The following is a 21607-nucleotide window of genomic DNA, read 5'->3' on the forward strand; positions in this document are numbered from 1 at the left end:
TTTTAAGCAAAAGGGGAAAGGTCAAGTTGGAGTATGGCAAAGATGGGGCAACAGAAATGTATTTAACTTCACTGAGCTTGGGTTTCCTTATTTATGACGTCAGGACAGTAATTCCTACCCGGTTGTAGTGTTTTGAGGATTACAGATAATATGTGAACAGCACCTAGCAAAATGACTACCTTAGAGATGCTCCTAAACCAAGGGAAGGTATCATTAGTCATCCTTAACATCGCATGTCATCAAGTCCATAGCTTCCTCAGGGAAGGCCATGGTCAGAGATTTATTTCTTTGGCTGGCTCACTATCTTCCTGAAAGGGTTAAAGAATCTTCCTCGGGAGTTTACCACAACCCCAGCCAATCTCCACTACATTCTTAAAGTCATGATCTGTCTTCTGCATTTGAATTGTTTTAGTTACATAACATGTTCCTAAAATAATCAGGTTAAAATTTTGCCTGGCGCTTCCCTCTGCCGGCCTCATCTCTGTTAAACCACCCCGTGGGGGTATCAAGCTTGAACATTTCCTGATCTGCCCGCAAGGAAATCCTTTTATGAGGTCTGTGGGCTGAAAGACAGGAAGGATACGAGGCTTCAGGCCTCACTCTCCTTTTCAACAGCAAATATCTCCTGAGTCTACTGTGTGCTGCCTACCACATAAATATTTGGTCACATTGGAGGTATAAAATTAGGAGAAGGGTCCCATGGCTCTTTTTTCAGGCTGCTACTGTAGTCCCTGTTGGGCAGTGCAAAGATGCTCACTGCTGGACCACCTGCGTCCCCAGCCAGGCTGCAAACTCTCTGCGGTCAGGGGCCATTCTAAGCTCATCTCTCTATCTACCCAGGGCTTGGTCTAGCTCAGGAATGCCTGAGGATCGGACCCTCGGTTTACAATTCCACTTGCTAAGAAGCTCGTGGTGGAACAGTTCCCACAGATCCTGCCTGTGAGAGCATGCACTGGGCAGCTGCCTTCCTGCCACATGAGTTTCAGGCTCTAAAATAGACAGAGGAACCCAGAGGAGATACCATCCTCCCAGCCAGCAAGATTATTCACCTTGGTCTCCTTTCTCTCCTTCACCCAGCTCTGTGGTGGAGAGAAAACTAAAGGTTAGAGTAAAGACAAAGGTGCTCGGTTTTGAAAGTAGAACATCTGGTTTGGGTTCCAGACCTCAGTATCTATACATCGTCACGTGACTTAAGAAAGGCCTTTTACGATCTCGAGCACCACTTTTCTCCACTGTAAAATGGGTTTCATAAACATACCAACTGTACAGAATTACTGTGAGGATAGACTCAGATGCCATCTTTGAACACGCTTATCATAGAGCCCGGCACCTCGTGCAAATCCGATTGGCTCCATGCCAGTGTCTAGCCCCAGGCCTCTGTGCAGGGCACAGCTATACTAGCAGCTTCTGCCCACATGACAGAAAAGCTGGCTGACGATCGAGAGAGAGGTGGAGCTGACTTCTCTCCCAGCCTTAGAGGCCTCACTCTGTGAGACCAGTGTCTGGTAGGATACTGTTGATGGCACAGGAGAAGGAACATGGGTTCTGGTGTCAGAGAACTCTGTTTGGTGTTCAATCCCATCCCTACTCTTTACGTGTGTGACTTTGGGCTTATTTACTTTAGTTCTCGGAATCTAAGTTTGCTCATTTATGAAATGAGATTAAAATTTAATTTATAAAGTTTCTAGAAGGCTTAAGAGTGGGATTTGTATAAAGCATAAGATCTAGCACATAGTAGGTGCCAAAAACATGTTATCTTCCTCTTTTGCTACTAGGAAGCTCAGAGCCAAATTGGAATTTGAACAGTGCCAGCCTGTATGCTCAGGTTACTGTTTAACATATTATAATTACAGTTTAGTATGACCTGGCCTTGACCTTCTTGTCTTCATTTATGTTTTCCTGATCCTGATTATTTATTTCTCTTATAATTATTTTATTGAAGGTAATTTTATTGGGTAGCTCCCAAATTCTTTGCAGAAATAGGTGGATAGAATCTAACTTATGTCAAGAGAAACTGATTATGACTGTACAAATGCCTGTGTGATTTGTGGCCTGGAGTCTCTCTGAACCTCAGTTTCATCATCTGTAGAATGAGGGTAATAATAAACCTAGTAGACATCTCATAGTGCAGGAATAAGGATCTATGGCTCCAATGTTTTGCAAAAGGACTTCTGTAAACGATGGATAACTTACAACTAGGAAAATTCATTATTTGTGAAAAGATGCCCCATTTTATTTATTTTTGTAATCGTCCCCTTCCCCAAGCTGTGCTTGAGACTCATGGCACAGGGACGGGCATGGACTAAGTGCTGAGAAAATGGTCATTGACTCTCATCTCCAAGGCCTCAACCATGCCTGCTGCCTTACTTAGCAGAGAACTTGAAGGCCCAGGGTGCGATGCCCAGAAGAGGTGGATTGCCTTCACCCACAAGACATGGAACTGTTCAACAGGATGGAAGCATATGGAACTATTCAGTAGAATGGCAGCATAAAAGGGAGGACGGAGTTAACTAACAGTACTCAATGGGCAAGTGAGTCTGTCAAATGCCATTCTGGGAAAGGTAGACAATCAAAGCCCATATCATAGGAATTCAACAGGAAGTTGTTTCAAAGCATTTGACCTGGACTGAAAACGAACAAGGAGAAGGTGATACTATGAATAAAAGATATAAAGAAGAAGATTTAAGCATGGTTATAAAAAGAAAGCACCAGAAGAAAGACCCCGAAAATGTTCCCAGTGAGTAAAAGGCCTCAGAAAAAAATAACAATCAGGCATACAAGGCAATAAGCTCAAAATCAGGTTACTTAATTAAAGCCAGAGTCTCTTTAAACTGAAAACAATGCACGCTGTCCTTGAAATGTGACACGCACTTCTTGATTCAAGAATGTCCAAGCATTTCAAAGCAATGGCCTAAACCTATAATACCTCATAATTCTTGCCACCTAAAGATTGTTTTTCCTAATACGAAATTGGTTGAATGAAGGTTGCAGAACTTAGCAGTGATTTGGAATAGAAAACCCCAGAAAATAAACCTATGCAAGGAGAGGCAGAGTTTGCTTAGGCCAGGGCCCACCTGTTCAATAATAAAATAATTACTCAGGGCACACTCTTCTATAATCCTTCCCAATGTGACATCTACTCTGCCTCTCTTAATGCTTCCTCAACATTTGCAAATAATCTCAGTGCCTCCTAAAAACGATGCAGAAGCCAGACAGTCACTTCCCTAATGCTTCGAAAATAGATTCAATTTTACATATATCAGGGTGATTTCAGAAGCAATTTCTACATCTCCAGTGTAAGCATTACTTTTTTTTTTTCCTCCCTCAAATCTCATTCTAGTGGTTCCATAAGACATTTCAAAAGGTACCTGATGCATTCTAGGGCATCCAAAAGAATCCCCAGGACATGTTTGTGGCTGTAGCCCAAGGACTCTAGATGCATAGATGAAATCCTAAAATATTAATTGAGTCAAACAAATGCAAAATTTCTTAATAATTGATTAAAATGTCAAATGAAATTTGGGTTTCCTGCCTTTTAAACAGCAATATCATTAAAATGAATGTACATACATGTATGTCTGTGTACATATGTATATATTTATGTCTGTGTGTACATATATATAAAATACATATCAATCATTTGCAAATACTGTCTCTGGACTTTAAAACATCTAATTAGATTTTACAAGACATGTTTTTTGCTCCTCTCTGGCTGGTTAGTTTACCTCATTTTTGGGTACGTTCCTTTTAAAGGGGGAAAATGGTGGTGACATTTGCCCTCAAAGTCCAAGAAAGTGGTATTACCCAGATTTTCACTTCAAATCAGAAAGCTTAACATCAAATACCTACAACTTTGAAGGTCACAGTGATTGTCATGTATCTTTGACCATAATCTTTTTGGCAGTCAGAGTCTTCTCAGACATTTTTTTCAAATTAAAAAAAAAAAAAAAGTGCACAAGAGGCTGGCCTGTACAGAAAAGGTTTTGGGTGAATGGGTAGCATGTGGTCAGTATGTTCTATCAGCTACACTTGCTAATAAATTTCCTTGCCCTTGAGCCAAAAAGAAGCAGTAGACAGTGACAAGTTAACACAGGTGGAGGCTTGGGGTGCTCTGGATGGGGCTTTCTTTAAGGACACACCAAATCCATTTTCCTGCCAACCCCTCTTCTGTTTCTCCTGGCTTACATCAATATCCCCTTTTCCTGGTCCCTAGGGAATGTATGAATCCAAGCAATTCACCTGAGTTGAGAATGGAAAACGAACTGGCTTTGTGGTTAGGCAGACTGTAAACTTGCTCTGTACTCTGAGAAAAATGGAAGTTAAATATTTGCTCATGAAATAATTAGTATGTGCCATTAGGCTTTGTCTTTAAAAGCTGCTACTTAACCTTAAGAAGTGCTCAGACTTAGCATCGCCAATAACGGGCAAGGTGATAGCATATGTTGATTGACATGATACAAGGGAAAGTATACAACATCACCTATGTTTAACTGAATGTGATTATGATGAAAAAAGTCAGAAACATCTGGATTGTGGGACATACAATGAGACAGCTGGTCTAAGCTTTTAAAAGATGTCAGCATCCTGAGAGATAAAATAAAGGTGGGAGGGCTGTTCTAGATAAAAGGCGTGGAAGAGACATGATGACCAAATATAATGTGGGTACCTTGATTGGATTCTGGATTAAAATCATCATCATCATCATCATCATCAACAACAAATTTTAAAGCCATTGAGGAAATTCAACTATGGGCTGGTATATTAGATATTGAAATAAGGTGACGTTTTTTGGGTAAGATAATTTTACTGTGGTGATGATAAAGCTGTCCTAGATCATAGGAAACACATGGTAGAGTGTTCCTAAGTGGTTCAGGAAAAAAAGAATATATATGTATATAAACATATATATGTATATATACATATATATGTATATATACATATATATGTATATATACATATATATGTTGTATACATATATATGTATATAACATATATATAGGGAGAGAGAGAGCGAGAAAGAGTAAGTGCAAATATCGCAAATGTGAACAATTGATAAAGGGTATATGAGTATTTATTTTACTATTTTCCATCATTTTTTAAAATAGATTTAAAACTAATCTCTTTTCCAAAGCAGCATGTCAATATTTGAAAAAGCCATTGCTTTCAGCCTTCTTAACTGCGGTGCCTTTAAGAGCTCTGGGTGGCTTTTATAAAATCCACATCCCATCCTAGCCCTCTTCACCTTCCTACCTCTCTTCGCTCACAAGATTTTGATTCCATGGGTAAGGTGTGGGGCCCAGATACGCATATTTTGAAATCTGCCTTAGACGGGATGGTTCTGTGCTGGAGGTTAGCGATCATGGGTGTGAGCCACCCGGATCCATCAGGCATGAGCTGTGGAACTCTGGGAAGGTCAATCAAACACTGAGTCTTGGATATCTTATCTATAAAATGGGGACAATAACATTGGCTGTGGTGAGGAGGAAGGTGGTCAATAAATCTTCCTTTCCTTGTCCTCTCATGGATCCCCATCATACCAAACTGATCATATCTAAAGTGATTTTTATAAAATGTGGGTTCTTCCATTTGTCATTGACACAGTACATGGAGGTCATTTGTCCATGCCCACTTTCCTTCAGATTTCCTGCGTTCCCTAATTTGGGCCAGAGGCTGGGGGCACCTATCCAGCACTTCTATTAAACTCGAGAAAAGAACTGGCTTACAGAAAGATAGGAACAGCAGTTAGCTCTGTTGAGTTTAATCTCCAAGGTAACTTCAGGTCACCAGTTGGGCAACTGTCCTCAGATAGGGTTAACCCTGAAATCTTAGTCACATCTTGGGATCCTTTATTAACTCTGTGCAAGGACTCAGGTGCTCTTGACTAAATGCCATTTGGAACGTTGGCCATAACTCAGAACTGGCCAAGGTTTGAGAGGCACAGCTTCTGGGTCTGGATATATTACCATCAGCCATGGGACTTTGGAGAAGTCGCTTCGCTGAGACTCAACGTCCCAAGCATTCAAAAAGGAGACAATGCTAATACATGACTCATCTACCTTACATGGTTTATGTGAAACACTGTTTTAAAAACTGTCAGGCACTCAATTCAATATGGCATGTTTTTCTCCTTGAGGGCATAACTATGTCCTCCCCCTCCTTTTATTATTTTTTAAAAATTATTAGTTTAAACCTGTCTATATTTATGTCCACAAGCAGTTAAAATGGCCTGCTCTCATTTCCATCTGCTTTGAGGTAGATTCTCAAATTCTCCTTTTCACTTCAGGATAGGCGGCCCCAAGTTTTTGCCAGGGAGAACTTTCGTCCTGGACTATCCTTGGGAAGGATGCCAACCTCACGTCCTATAGCACCTGACCACTGTCAGGCATCCACAACAGAGGTACCAGGGTCAAGCTGGACCACGGATATCCCCTTCCCCTGAGTTGGCTAGACTTACTGAATCCGTTAACGTCCTGAGAGCTCGAGGAGAAGCCTTCCTCGTTACGGCTGGTGCTGAGCTTGGTGGTGGGTTTGTCCGCCGAGGCCACAGGCCCCATCTCCCTCTGGGATCCACTCTGTGTCTCCTTCTGCTTCTTGGCCAGCTTCCTTTGGGACATGTGCAAGGGGAAAAATCACAGTCAGATGGTGCCAGTTGCATTAAAGCATTGGGAAGACCAGATTGCTCTGCTTCCCGACCCGTCATCCTCAATCCCCAAACCTGGTTCAGACTCCAGAAACAGAGTCAAGGTGGAATAAACCCAAGTCCTCCTGAAATCATCAGTGTTTTCCATTTACTCAGAAACATGAGACTCATCTTGCCTCATCCCCAACCATAGGTGTGTTTTTCAGCTGAGCTTATCTAATGAGAAAGCAAAGAGACTTGCGTGATGCTTCCCTTGCTCTCCCATCAAAGGCAGGGCAAGGCCAGATCGATCTTTCAGTTCCCGTGGCTCTGAATGAGATTTAAATGGAGTCTGGCCTTTCTCAGGGACTGAGCTCGTGAAATAACCCCCCAAACAATGGTAGATTGAAGTAAGGGCTGGTGGTTGGTGGTGGGTGAGAGTAGAAGTTAGTTAGTCTTATGGCTCAAAAGGAGAAAAGTTAAAGCTGAACTTGATGTGTAGCTATTCTCATAGAAATAATAGACCCTCAGAACCAGATGGGCATTTATAATAATACTAGTTTAGAGCAGCGGTTTTCAAACTCTAGTGTAAGTTAGGATTATTTGGGGAGCTGAAAAACAATCATTTGGAGAGCTTAAATCTACTTCTCTTAAACTTTAACTGATTCGTTTTAGATCATCATAAGAAATATAAAAATATGACTAACCTCTCTTACATATGACAGTTCTTCAAATATTTCTAAAAATCCAACATGATTCCACTGAGTTCCAACATTTATGCATCTAGATAGAGTTACCATGTTCCTATGATGTGAAAGGTTATGTGATGCACATTAAATAAACTGAGGGTAAAATCTTCCAAGTCACTTCCTACATTTTTACAGGACTTATCCGCAAATTCAATCTTGGTCACTTGTATCTTAGCATAGAAAGAACAGATATCCCAGAGAGGTCAAATTCAGTGCATCGCAGGAAAAAATTTTCCAAAGTTGAGCCCACCTGATCACCAAATAGGCAGTTTTAAGAGATAATGATCTCCCTGTCATAGGTATTAAATGAAAGGATGAACCTAGACTTAGAAGTATTTTAGGGGAGTTCATCTAGGATCAATTCCAGTTCAACTGTGTGACAGTATCCTCCTTTGCATGGGTCCCTTGATCTAAGTGGAGGCTGCACAAAAAGAATGGCAGACGGGACACACAAATGGGGATAATTTGTGAAGATTTTCTGTATAAAAGGACTACTGACAAAAGTGAGAAGGGTGTCGGGGACCCCCAGGTAGAACATGGTGACAGGAGAGCTGTTTATCATCCGTGTATCCAGAAAGAAAGTAGAGAAAGTAGTGACCAGAACCTAAGAAGAGAGGGTCGTGAAGAGGAGGCTACCTGCACAGAAGTGGCCTTCTCTTGAAGAAGGCCACCAATCCCGGATGACTTCGCAAGGAGGAAAACGGAGGCATAAATGCCCTGACTACATCCTCTCCTCTCATTCCGACCTCCTGCAGTGGCCCTCATTAGCTGAAGCCAACTAGAAGCCAGAGACATGGAGTCCATTGAGATCTAGCTCCCGAAGCAGAGAGCAGAGTGGAGAAGCAGGGAGAGTGAATCTGGATCCAGGAGATGCCCACCAAGAAGAGAAGAGATTTGACCTCCCTCCTTTGGCCACCATTTGAATGCAAATCAAGCCTACAAATGGAATTCTTCATCTTTTTATTTTCCCCGTTGGCCTGGGGAAAGCAGAGGACTCAGGAATAGGAATGCATCTTTTGGTTACAATGCTTTGGCCCCAGGCATATTGTTCCACTAGTGAAACTATTCCGGGCAAATAGAAAAACAACAAGAAACGAAGCATTAGATCAGTCATGCTTTTTCCAACCACCGGCAGGCAATCAGACAGGGAGAGGCGAACGCCAACGAAAGAAAAAAGAGTAATTCTGCTACTGATGACATTTAGAAGTTTTATTCTTCATTTATTATCAAAAAGGAATATGTTTAAAAATGTATATGTGACCTTCTTAATCATAAATTTGAAAAGATATACAGCAGATCCTTTGCTTCTATCTGAGTTCTGCTCACATTGCCCCAGTAGGAAATGAAAGGAAATCTGATAAGAGAGTAAACTTTAAAACTGTAAATGAGTATGTATTGGAGACGTTGATATTTCCTCGGGGGCAGAACTCCTAACCAATCTCATTCTATTCAGGGTAAAATAATATGAAGAGAGTTGTCTTTGGCACAAATCATTGGTTTCCAAAGGGATAATAATAATGGAAAAAAAAAAAAAAGGGCCTTGCTGCCTCTATGAAAAATGGCATTTTACAGAAATGGTTGTGTAGCTCTGAATACCTGGATAAAAAGATGAAAAACCGAGCCTCTCCAAACATTTATTTAAGAATTGGACAACTAACTGAGTTGTAAAAACTGAAATAGGATATCCTTAGTATTTAGCCTATGGTTGACACTACGCGTTCATGGTGATGATGATGCTATACAATCATTAAAAAATGTATAGACAAGTGTTTCAGAAACATGTAAACCCAGCTACAGAGTGGAAACAGAGGGGCCGTAGAAGGAAATAAAACGCAAAACCACAGTTGGGGGAATCTATCTGTATTCTGTCAGAATTCAAAATTTAAGTATTAGAAAACCCTCTCAGTAATACAAGAAAAATCATATTCATTCCTAGAGCCACAGAGTTTAATTGATTCCCCTCTTTTTTTCCCCTTAAGAGAGAGGAGAATCCAAACCTATGAGAAGGGCATATGAGACCCTCAGACCATGGTTCCAAGTTTCAATTCAGCCTTATTTTCCATACATATCTCCTCTCAGGAAACTCTAACTACCTCATCTCCCTCCTGCAGCCATGCATCAACACTCGATATTCCTTAATGTGTCCCCATTCTTCTCCACTGGTCACCTCCTCGTCATCCTTCAAGGCTCAGTGGCATTCCAATGAAACATTGGTTTGGGGGTTCCTTGAAACAGACTTGTGGTTTTCTCTTCTTGGTTGACTCACCCACTGAAAAAACGTTTATTGTGCACCTACTTGTGCCAATCTCTGCTAGATATAAAAAGATCATCGTGATAAAAAACAGACATGACCCTGCCCTTCATTAGTCACAGAGACTAATGGCAAAGACAGGGGCTAAACATATTTATACAGAATAAATATAAAATCACAAAGGTGATACAAGCCAAGCAGGAGAAATATGTGGAACTATGAGAGAGCTAATAGCTGGTTTATACTGTGTCAGGAGATTGAGAAAGGCTTTGTTTCCATGTCAGCTAAGCACTTGACTAGTCCAACTGCAGTGATTCAACTAACCCAACCACTAGGGCAAGAACCTCTTGAATGAAGAAGGCCTTTTAACTTCTCACACCTACTCCAATATCTCACTGAATATCTGGCACGTGGCCGGAGCTCGATAAATTTGTTGTACAAATTTATATTTAAATGTCTACAATCTCAAGTATAGAAGATTGTCATCCTACTCTGACTGCAAATTATAACCACTTTAAGAAAAGATGTATACAAGGAAAGAGGAAGAAAAACCTGAGTGAAATTGTTTTGTGACCTGGAATTCATATGCATATTTTTACGTATGCATATTTTTGGCTTACGACTTAGCATTTTCTTCCTGTGGTTGTCACAGAACTTGAGATGTTTGAAGAATTAATGGAATGTTCATATTAGTCAAAGATTTCCCCGTCAGAGCCCACAGAACAGACAAAGATATAGAATCTAAAAAAACAAACTCATAAAATAGTCACAGGATACACGAGATGGTCACATAACCCGTGGAATCCCGAGCTTCCTCAAGATTCAAGTACTTGTCGCTTCACAAACTTGGAATTTTCTTTTTCTCCATGCTCTGAGATTCTTGCCAACTGGGTCACACAATTTCACCAGCAGGGGGTACCAAAAGCTGGTAAAAAGAGAGCGTGCATAAGCCTATCTATTCCTCTGCAGGTTCATTTCTAGAGCTAGAGAATGTTTTAAGACATAGCAATCAGAAGTTTACTACTTCTGAAGGGTGAGGACTATGTGATGCGGCTGCAGCTCTTAGCATTCTTTCTTCTAACAGATCGCTGAGGTTTCTCCAACCTTTGCTTGTCAGCTGAGTGAGGGTAGGTGGCTGGGGACGTGCCCATGAGGTCTGTGGGCCCTGTGATTTATTCTGAGCACCGCTCTTTAGAAGGGAGAGTGGCAAGTGGAATGGTTCAAAGGAGAGGACTGCAGGGCTCTGAAGGACTTTGAAATCATGCTGTGAGAGGACTGTCTGAAACAAATGGATCTTTCTCATGAAGAGGGATAGTGGGGAACGCTTTCTTCGCATATCTGATGTCCGGCTCTGTGTGGCCCCAGGGGGCAGAATTAGAACCAGGTTGGCTCTACGAAGAAATTTCTAGCAAAGTAGATTTTTTTTTGAAAGTTCCTAATGCCTGAATTGCCCTTAACATTTTTCTTCTTCTTTGGAAACCTTCTCTTCACCTATTAAGGCCCAACTCAAATGTCCTCTATTTACGGACATCTTTGTCTCTTCCTTAATGTGATTAGTTTCTTCCTTTTTGCTTAAGTTGTTGGAAAAATATTTAATGAGCATCAACTTTGTATCAGTGGCTGTTAGATGAAAAGAGACCATGATATGAAAAGCTAGAAACGACCTCTGTCCTGTTTAGGCTTTTGGAAGTAATGAGCTCCCTGTCATTGGAGGAGTTCAAGTAGACACTGAGAAACCACCTGAAAAAGAGGTGTTAAGGGATTTTAGCATCTGGATTCTGCTAAACCCTTGCATCTGTTCAGGGCTGAGAACAGGAGGCCCCAGCTCATTGAGGGAGAGTCTTGGGGGTTCCTCCTAGGGTTCTTCCCTGGATGTGAAAAGCCATGCCCTCTCTCCTGGAGAGACACTGATCTTTCCTTTCTCCATCAGGTTCTTTCCCTGACCCATGCTCCATTTGCATCTCTGGACAGAAATTCTTAGAAAAACACAAAGATTGGAACCCTTGAGTCAGAGACATATCGTAGCCCCTAGGAGGTGGACAAGAAAACACACAGCTGAGGCTCTACTACGTGAGAAGCTGGCATTATACTCTGAAGCCAGGCTGCTGCGGTGCTGACATGATTGGATCTCTAACTGAATTTACACATCCGAACTGGAAGGAGACAGTCTTCCTCTCATTTTGTAGAAGAAGAAACTGAGGAGGGGCTTAGCTAAAGCACACAGCACATCGGTAGAAGCCACAGGCCCCAAACCTGCTTTTTGCCTGCCAGCTCAGGACTGCCATTCCAACTTTCCTCCATCTTTCTTTTCGGGATAAAACCAGAAGTACAAGTTCAATCCATGGGACAAATGATTCTAGCCCTTTATGAATGCAGCGAAACCCTACTAACTCAGAATTCCTGTAATTGAGGCAGAGGCTGGGCTATACCACACCAGAGTCAGTAGTGTAAATGCAGATATGGATATGCGCAGGGCTTAAAGGAGAACACACCGCTTTCTCTTATGTCAGGAGGCAGGCTGGGACAGCAGTTAACACACTGGCGTTGGTGCCAGACAGCCTGGCATCAAAACCTGGCTCTATCTCACACTCGCTGTGTGAGCTCTTGCAAGTTACTCATCCCTCTGCATGTCAGTTTCCTCCCGTCTGTGGAACACAGGTAACAGCAACGCTCCCCTGGAAGATGGCTGTGAGGATTAAACGGTAAGTGGCTAGCAAAGCATTTTCTTCCAGTACATGGTACGTAGTAAGCACCCAATAAATGCTCTTTGGTACAATAATCTTTTAAACATAGGAAACAACCATGTTAGTTTAAATGATCTCATTATGTATTAAATATGAATCCTCTGAAGCAGATGCCTTGAAGAATGGCTTTTCTCTACAAACACTCTTTGATGAATTAGAGCCACGTTTCTCAACCTTGGCTGCACAAGTCACATGGGGACCTTTAGAAATTACTGATCCGATGAGATTCTAATTTAATTGGTCTGGGGTACGGCCTGGACATCTGGGGTTTTAGAAGCTCTCCAGGTGATTATATTGTGTCACCAAGCTTGAGCACCTCTGGTGTAGAACCGTGGTCCTCCAGGTATGGTCTCTGAACCAGCAGCACCAGCTTCACCTGGGAATGTGTTAGAAATGCATTTTCTCTGGCCCCTCCCCTGACCTACTGAATCAGAAACTGCAGGTGACTAATAAGCCCTCTAGGCAATTCTAATGCATGTTAAAGTTTGAGGACCCTGATGTTGAAAGCCCACTCTTTACCTGGTCTGAGTAGTGAAGAGTCTTTATCATGTTTCATTAGTGAACGAAGGCCCAGCAGTCAGGAGAACCAGGTGGCAGCCTCGGGTCTCCAAATAACTCACTGAGTTACCCTGGGCACACCTTTCACCTCTCTGGGTATTGATTTCACAACAGGGAGGAGTTGGCATCTAAGAGCCATGGCAAAAATTGATGCTTCTTAAATGACTATTATTGGCCGAATTGAGTCCTCCTAAAAGATATGTTGAAGCCTTAATCCCTGGTACCTGTGAATGTGACATTATTTGGAAATAGGGTCTTTACAGATGTAATCACGTTAAGCTGAGGTCATTGGAGTGGACTCTAATCTAATATGACTGGTGTCCTTACAAGAAGAGGGTAATTTGGATAAAGACTCACAGGGAGAACACCATGTGATGACAGAAGCAGAGGCCAAAGTGATGCTGCTACCTGACAAGTATCATCAAGGATTGATGGCCACCACCAGACACTAGGAAGAGGCAAGGAAGAGTTCTACCAGGGCCTCTGAAGGAGTATGGCCCTGCTGACACCTAGATTTCAGACATCTATCCTCCAGAGCTACAAGAGATAAATTTGGTTGTTTTAAGCCATCTAGCTTGTGGTACTTTGTTACAGCAGCCCCAGGAAATAAATATAATGACCATGAAACAATAAATCCTAAATTTATTTCATTTATTTAATAAACAGCTATATAGCACTATTCCATGCCAGGCACTACTTAAGGCTTTTACAAACACAGTGTATTAACTTCTTTAATTCTCTTAATAACTCAATGAGGTTGAAATGAAATCTCATCTCTATGAGATTAAAGAGCAAAGAGGAGAGAGTTGAAATAACTCATGAAAACTCACTCAGGCTTTAAGACATGGAGCTGGGATTCAAACCCAGGCAGACAGGCTTCCGAATGTTTTCTAAGAGTCCTTGTTATGCCGTGTTCATCCAGGGACTCACATATATCTACCCTTGTCTCCAGCTTCCTCAGCTGGCTCCCTTCCTCTCCGCGTAAACGCATTTTCACACACATACACATATATGCATAGACACATGCAGCCAGAAAGCCATCCTGTCTGCTCATTGCCTCTATTACCTCTTTGTTCCCATTCTGGAACATAGCTGGTGGGTCCTTCCTCTTCTACCCCCATCACTTTCATTTGTGGCTTCTTTGTGCTTACATCAGAATGGCAGTTATAGAAGCAACAGCAGCAAATCCTACAATTTGAACAGCCAAGGGACCTCAGCCACCATCTCTGTCACTTCCATCTCTCTGGCATCGTGTATGTGCCTCTGCCTGTCTGTCTCTCTGTTCGTCTCTCCTGCTCATGGCTGCCTCTCCTACTTCCTTGCCTGGATGGGCTCTCACGTACATCACACTCTTTTCTCCAAGGACAGAGTCAGATCCAGTCTGACCATCCTCTGAAGCTGGCAGGGGAACTAGCACAGCAGAATGCCTAAGGTAGATACAAGGCCCTCCTCCTTCTGGGTGTATGACCATAGTACACTACACCTTGGATTCTGAAGCAGAACCTAGTGAGAACAGCATGGGCTCTGGAGCCAGAGAGCCTTGGTTCAAATCCTGGCTCTACCATTCACTTAGCCTCTTTATAACTCAGTTTCCTCATCTGTAAAATAGGAATAATCACAAAGAATTCTCACAACCATTTGCAGTAGATACTGATTTGTAAATATTACAAATATTTTAATATTATATATTTAATATTATAAACATTATTTAATAGGGTCTGTCACCTATTAAATTAGCTCTATAAAAGCATTTGTTAAATAACACTCAATGAGAAGTGAATAAATGCTTCCCAGTGAGGACAGAATCTATGGTTCAGACAGTGTGGACTTCCCTGAATGCTCTCAGGCCATGGAGCTCTGATCCCCTGGGCTAAGTCAACAGCTGTGGAAATAACACGGACTTTGGACTCAGACTAACCTGGTTCTAACCAGCTGTGTAATCATGACCATGTGTCCATCTCTGTGAGACTAAGACTTAGTTTCCTCATCTGTAAAATGGTATTTGATAAGCCCTCATTCACAAAGGTACTATGGTGATTAGAAATAATAAGTGTAACTGCGCTAGCATGGTCTTTGGCCTATCACAGGCACCCAGCAATTGCATGTTCTTTCCTTCTTCTTCACCCTGACAATCTGGATGCCTTTTTCCTTGCTTTGTTTTACTTAAATTTTGTGTTTGATCTGCTCCCTCACATGCACGCTCCAGAAAACCGAGGTAAATTACCTGTCTCCATTACTCTACCCATGCCCTGCTCATGTGACTGTGCACCAAGCCGGAAACTCAGGCATTCGCATTTCTCCCACTATACTTCCATCCTCAGTTTCAGGCCATGACAGATGACAGAATCTCGGATTCTCTTGGGTGCAAAGGCCATTGGGGTCCTCCAAGTCATTCTTCCACCCTAGCTGGGAGGCCTTTTGCAACAGCCTCAGCAGGTGAATATCCAGCCCCTGACTGCCCAGCCATAGTGACAGGGACCCCTCACCTTTCCAGAAGTGCCTCTCCTTATAGGGAACATCCTCCTCTGAGCTGAGGCTGCCCCTAGGACTCTTATGATCTCTCTCTTATGGGGCATATCTTTCTTCTGTTTTGCATCTTAATCCTTTGCCTGTCCACTCTCACCACCCTTCATCACGTGAACTTATAAAATGTACCTTAGTTCATATTTGTATTTTCTCTAGCACGTAGTTCAGCACTTGGCACACTGTCGTAAAAGCTTTAAAAACATTTATTGACTAAACGAATGAATGAAAGAAAGAATGACATTTTCAATTCCTTTATCATTGCTCTGTCCCATGTTTGAGCATCCCCATGCCTTAGACTTGACACTTCAATCTATTTCTGCACGAAGTGTCTGTACTTGTGCAAGTCCTACTGACTATTCTACAAGTTGGCCTTTTTCGGCAGATGGTGCATGGCTGTGATTCTCAAACTTGAGGGTGCATCAGAATCACCTAGAGTGCATGTTAAAACAGACATTGTTGGTTCCTGATTTGGTGATCCTGAGGTAAGGCCTGGAAATGTGTATTTCCAAGTCCTAGGAGATGCTGGGACTTGGTCTATGAAATTCATCTTCCATCCTCTTGAGGAACACATGCCATTTATCTGCTGTCTTTTTTCCATCAGTCACTTCAAGTCATATTCCCATCTCTGGCCCCACCCCACTCCCAGAACTGCTGATAGGCATAATGTACTCTTTAATCTAGGATTTCCATTATCCTGGGGTTTTATACTAATGCAATAATAATAAAAAAGGAAAAATGCATGTATTATGTAGCTAAAAGTATATAACGCAGCTTCCCTTATTTTAGGGGGTCCTCAGCCTTGGTACCGTTGACATTTTGGGTGGGATAATTCTTTGTCATGTGGGGCTGTCTTGTGTATCACAGGATGTTTTAGCAGCATCCTTGACCTCTACCCCTAAATGCCAGTAGCTACCTCTTCTCCCAGGTGTGACAATAAAAAAAATGTCTCTAGACATTGCCTAATGTCCCTGGGTGGGGGCAGAGGACAAAACTGCCTCTGGTTGAGAACCACTGGTATATACATACAAAGGTATGATTAACATTTAATATATACTATCATATGCCTGGTGTCTTGAAAACATCTGTAATCCTCACAGCAACATTATATGCTGGTGCCAACTTCTTTTGTTTTATAGATGAAGGATCCAAGGACTTCATAAACTCATAAAACAGGTAAAGGAACCAGGTGGGACTTGAGCCCTGGTTCTTCAGTCTGCAGAACACTACTCTCTTCCTTAGCCTGCTCTGCTCTTTTTCTTGAAAAGCATATGATCACTTACAGCCTTATAAATGTCTAACAATAGGGAATGGTTCAGTAAGTTATGGTGCATCCCCTGCATGGAATATTATGCAGCTATTAAAATGCTGGAGTGCCATTAAAAATAAAAACTATGTAACAACATGGAAAAATGCTAACTGTATTACATTAACTTAAAAAAAACCCCTAGCAAATAAAACTGTATCTACATTGTGATTATCACTATGAGAAACTATCTATTCTGATGTGTTTGACTGAAGGTATTAAGGATAATTTTCTTCTTTGATAACCATTGTTATCAGAATGTCTTTGTAATCATTATTTTTAAGTAGTAGCAGAGTAGCAAAATTCAAGAAATTCAAGATATTAGGTTTGCTATATTTGCTTCCATCCAAATTAGTGGACTTAAAAGCTTGTTTAATTTTTAATTTTATTAAATTTATTGGAGGGGACAATGGTTACTAAAATTATATATGTCTAAAGTGTACAATTCTATAATACATTATCTGTATATTGCATTATGTGTTCACCACTCAAAATCTAATCTCCTTCTGGCACCATATATTTGACCCCTTTATCCTTTCTACCTACCCCCAAATCCCCCTTCTCCTCTGGTAACCACTATACTGTTATCTATGTCTATGAGTTTTTGTTTGTCTCGTTTTTGTTGCTTTGTTTTATATCCCACATATGAGTGAAATCATATAGTTCTGGATTTTTTCGTTTGATTGATTTTGTTTAGCATGATATTCTTAAGATCTATCCATGTTGTTGCAAATGGCAGTATTTCATCTTTTCTTATGGCTGAGTAGTATTCCACTGTATATAGGTACCGCACCATCTTTATCCAATTAGAGCTTCTTTAAATCCTCTGAGCAGGCAGGGGTTTAATATACTCTTACTTTACCCCCAAATAATGCTGTTGCACATATATTTCTGAACCAGAACATCTCCCCTGCACTGACCAGCTTCTTCCAAGCACAACAAGCTGGAAGTGCAGAAGAAAATGTCTCTGAAGGCATTGGTGTGGCTCTTTGGGGAGCCAGGGCTGTTAGGAACACGTGGTTTGTGAATAGCAGATGGGTCTGTCTGTCAGAGGGTACTCGCAGTGCACTGGTCTCATGAATTATGCATCAGGAGTGGTCGGGTACTCTGGCCCTGACGTGTGGAAGAAGCCTTGCATAAAGAACATCTGATGAACTGATTGGAATGTCAAAATGTCATTAAGGATAAATTAATGGATGTGTTACTTTGGCTGTAAGAGGCAGTGCCAGCAAGACAACAGACAGCCGGCGGGCTGTTCTCTAGCCCAAGACAGACGGCGTTTGCAATGGAGATTCATGGTCTTTATGCAACCTGAGGTGCTTTGCAGGGACAAGAATAAACAGAAATGCTCCAGCATTTAAGCGCCGTAAAATCACAAGCATGAGATAAATTAATTAGTGTACGCTAGGAAGGCGGCTGGTCTGTTTGCACTCCTGGGGAAAGCTAGAATGGATGGCATTGGGCTGGAGATGACAGGTCTCACCACCAGCCTCCTAAAGAAAGCAATTGAATTTAATGTGCAATCATAAACTGCAGCTGATGGAAAGATAAGTCTGGTCTGTGTTTGTTTTTTCATGGACATCATTTCTGTCTACTGTTTCAAGTTCTTTGTGTCTGTGAGTCAAGTGTCTCAGGTGACTGGGGAGACCTGGGGTGATTGCCACTTGCTTCTAATGCCATGGGAGAAAATCCTAGTACCTCAACATTGGGGACAACTCTCAGGGAAGCCTGACTCTCCCTGTGGAATTCTAGATAGTAGATGATCCAGCCTCCTGTGATGGGAGGTTTACTACATCCCATTCACCTTGTTCTATTGTTAGACAAGCATTGTTAGAAAGTCCTTCTTTACATTTTCCTTACATCTTCCTCCTTGTAACTTAACAACAAGAAGAAGAACAACAGCAGCATCGACAAGAATAGCTCATGCTCATTGAACATTTGCTACGTGCCAGGCACTGGGCTCTGGTCATTACAACTTTATCTTGTATCATCCTCACTTTCTGGTGTAGGAAACTGAAGATTAGAGAGGGTGAGAGATATGCTCAAGACCACACAACCAGCAAATGGCAGAGCCCAAATCCAAAGCTAGGCCTGCCTGAAACCAAGCCTTAGCATCTTAACCACCACACAGTTCTAAGTCCCATAACCTCTACTCATGGAACACAGCCCGGCGTTTAGAGCACCGCAGATATAAGGAAGCAAGACGGATGGGAACCAACATTTTTGAGCCCACACTGGGCACTTTGCTAAGCACCTGGCCTGGGTTAGTTGACCTAATCCATCTTCCATGCAACAGCTCTTTTTGTGTGAAGTTACTATTTCTCTAGCTGAGATCTCTTTTTTCTTGCCTTATTTATTATTTATTTATTTAGTTTTGGTTCCATGTACATTTATATACAAAAATCAGTATTATTTCTATATATTAACAATGAACAATTGGAATATGAAAAAAGTACCATTTATAACAGCATTAAAAAAAATGAAACATTCAGGTAGAAACCCATTGAAACATGCATGGGACCTGCATGCAGAAAACTATAAGAGGATAATAAAAGAAAGCAAAGCAGACCCATGCAAATGAAGAGACCTACTATGTTCCTAGGCCAGAGGACTCAATATTAAGATATCGATTCTCACCAAATTGATCTACAGATTCAGTGCAAGCCCAGTCAAAATCTAGCAGAGTTTCTTGCAAATATCAACAAGCTGATTCTAAAATGCCATTGGACATTTATTTTTAAAGAGAAGGGGTGGAAAAAGCCTCTATACCTCAACTGTCCAGAAATGAAAGCTGACACTTGTTGTCATGTTAAACATCATAATCACCTGGGTACATTTTAAAATAGTTATTTCCCTATGTCTGGTGTAACTGAGTTTGAATGAAATCCTCTCCACAACTTTATTTGTAAGACATCATAAACAAAAAATCATGTTAAAGGGCAAAAGTTTCCTCTATAATATTAAAAGTGGGACTCAAGAGGCCTGTTTTAAAGAACACGAACAAGAACAACCCCAACCTTATCCATTCTTTAATCTTTGTCCTTATTTCTCCAGTGAAGATTAAAAAGTTTCATATAATTGTAAAAAAGATGAATGATCTTTCTTCCTGTTTGATTTTTGTCCTATTTATGCAGTGAGTATATTTATAGGAATAAAGTGGTTGGTACAGGTTTCCACCCCCGCCCCCTATTATAATTTGGAGCAATGGTTATAAACTTGTAGGTAGGCACCAACATAGAGCCTTATTCATTGCATAACTTATCTGGTCTCACAGAGTGTAATTCTTATCAGTTTTGCTACCATGTAAAGTAGCCTCCTTCAGAATCCTTGTCACATCCACTTCCCAATCCATGATAAGAACATAGCACCAGTGACTGGCAACTCTTTGGTCCATGGATCTGTTTCTTCAAGCAGCCTGTGCCCCTCGTCAATTTGGTGAGCCTACCTTTCCTTACATTTAAGTAACACTTCCTCATGGGAGCAACTTGAAGATTTCATGAGATATCTATGTGAAAGTACTTTGTAAACTGCAAAACACAAGTAGACATAACACTATAAAATATAAAGCACGATAATAATAATTCTACATCTGCTGTGTACCAGACATAGAACCAGATGTTGTACATGCACTACATTTATCTTATGCAATCCTGCCAAATACCCACAGCAACCTTCCAAATTTGGTATGATGGTCCCCCTTTTACAGATGAGGAAACAGAGGCCCAGAGAAGTTTGGTTACAAAGTGGCAGAGTCCAGAATTCAATCCCAAATGCAGTAACCTATGCTCTTTCTGTCACAATACTGCTCCTAGGTTTTGAGTATTGTTTCCCTTGCCATTCAGAGCTAAAGCAAAAGCACAGTTTAATACCATTAAGGAGTGGGGGATGGGATTACAAAAGTATAATTTATTGAGCAAATTGCCCCCAGCCTATGCACAGTTACAGTGGATGCATACACTCAGAATCAGCCATGGAACTCCTGGAAAAGCCTTAGATCCCACATTTTCATGGTAGCTTTGCTGTATAAAGCAAAGATAAGACAAAAGTATAGTATAAAATCTCATATCAACCATAATTGAGTTTAGATTTTTCACCAGAAGTTGTCCTCTTGGCAGGAGATGTCAAAATCATAAATGACATGGGAAGAAATAATAAGGTAAAATATAGACTATCTTAGCTTTTCTCTATTTCTAAAAAAAAGAGCATTGTCGCTAAGATGTTTTCCAAAACAAAACAAAACAAGGCTTTCTTAGTCTTGATACTCAAACTGGTTTATAACCTTAATAAAACTATACTCTCACTCTTAAAAAAAACAAGTCTCCCATTAAAAACAGGGTATTGATCACACTAATCTTTCAATTTTTCCACTTAAAAGCCATGAGTGGTTGTAATACACCCAAATTCCCACCCTGGTAGGATGTTCTGCACAGTGGTTCTAAGCCATTGGAATGAAAAAGTGCTCCAGAAAGAAGCTCAGACAATGTTCTTTTATTCTGCTAAAAAGGCGATTTCATAAATGGAAGTACTGGGTTCCTTAAGGTTTCCTTGATGAAGAGAATGCTTATGAACAAATATTTCTCAGGAGACTGATCATGGCTGAGGGGTCTTTTACTCCTCATAGTGCACCAACACCACTCTGGGGAGTGATTGTTATGAGAAATTAAATTCTATTTAAAAATGAGCCTGGGGCATTATTGCTATTCATTAAACATTTCTACACATTTATGAACAGCATAAGGATTGACCATTTTAATATTTAAAGGAAGGGGATGGCGCCGTCACGTAGCATTCTGTAGACTCTGTCCTCCAAACTCAGGTTCCGCCATCATAACCAAAGCCGTGTCTATTTGATGATCC

General features: G+C 41.2%; 1 protein-coding gene across 1 annotated transcript in view; it reads right to left on the minus strand.

Moving 5' to 3' along the window:
* The window catches only part of PTPRT (protein tyrosine phosphatase, receptor type T), a 124365-nt gene extending 117751 nt beyond the window's left edge, over positions 1 to 6614 (minus strand). Inside the window, exon 1 of the mRNA XM_011366637.1 lies at positions 6455 to 6614. Within this exon, the coding sequence (XP_011364939.1) occupies positions 6455 to 6614 (160 nt within the window). The remainder of the gene's footprint in view (positions 1 to 6454) is intronic.
* Positions 6615 to 21607: the final 14993 nt, after the last annotated feature.

Source organism: Pteropus vampyrus, unplaced genomic scaffold, assembly GCF_000151845.1.
Source record: "Pteropus vampyrus isolate Shadow unplaced genomic scaffold, Pvam_2.0 Scaffold125, whole genome shotgun sequence".
NCBI lineage: Eukaryota > Metazoa > Chordata > Mammalia > Chiroptera > Pteropodidae > Pteropus > Pteropus vampyrus.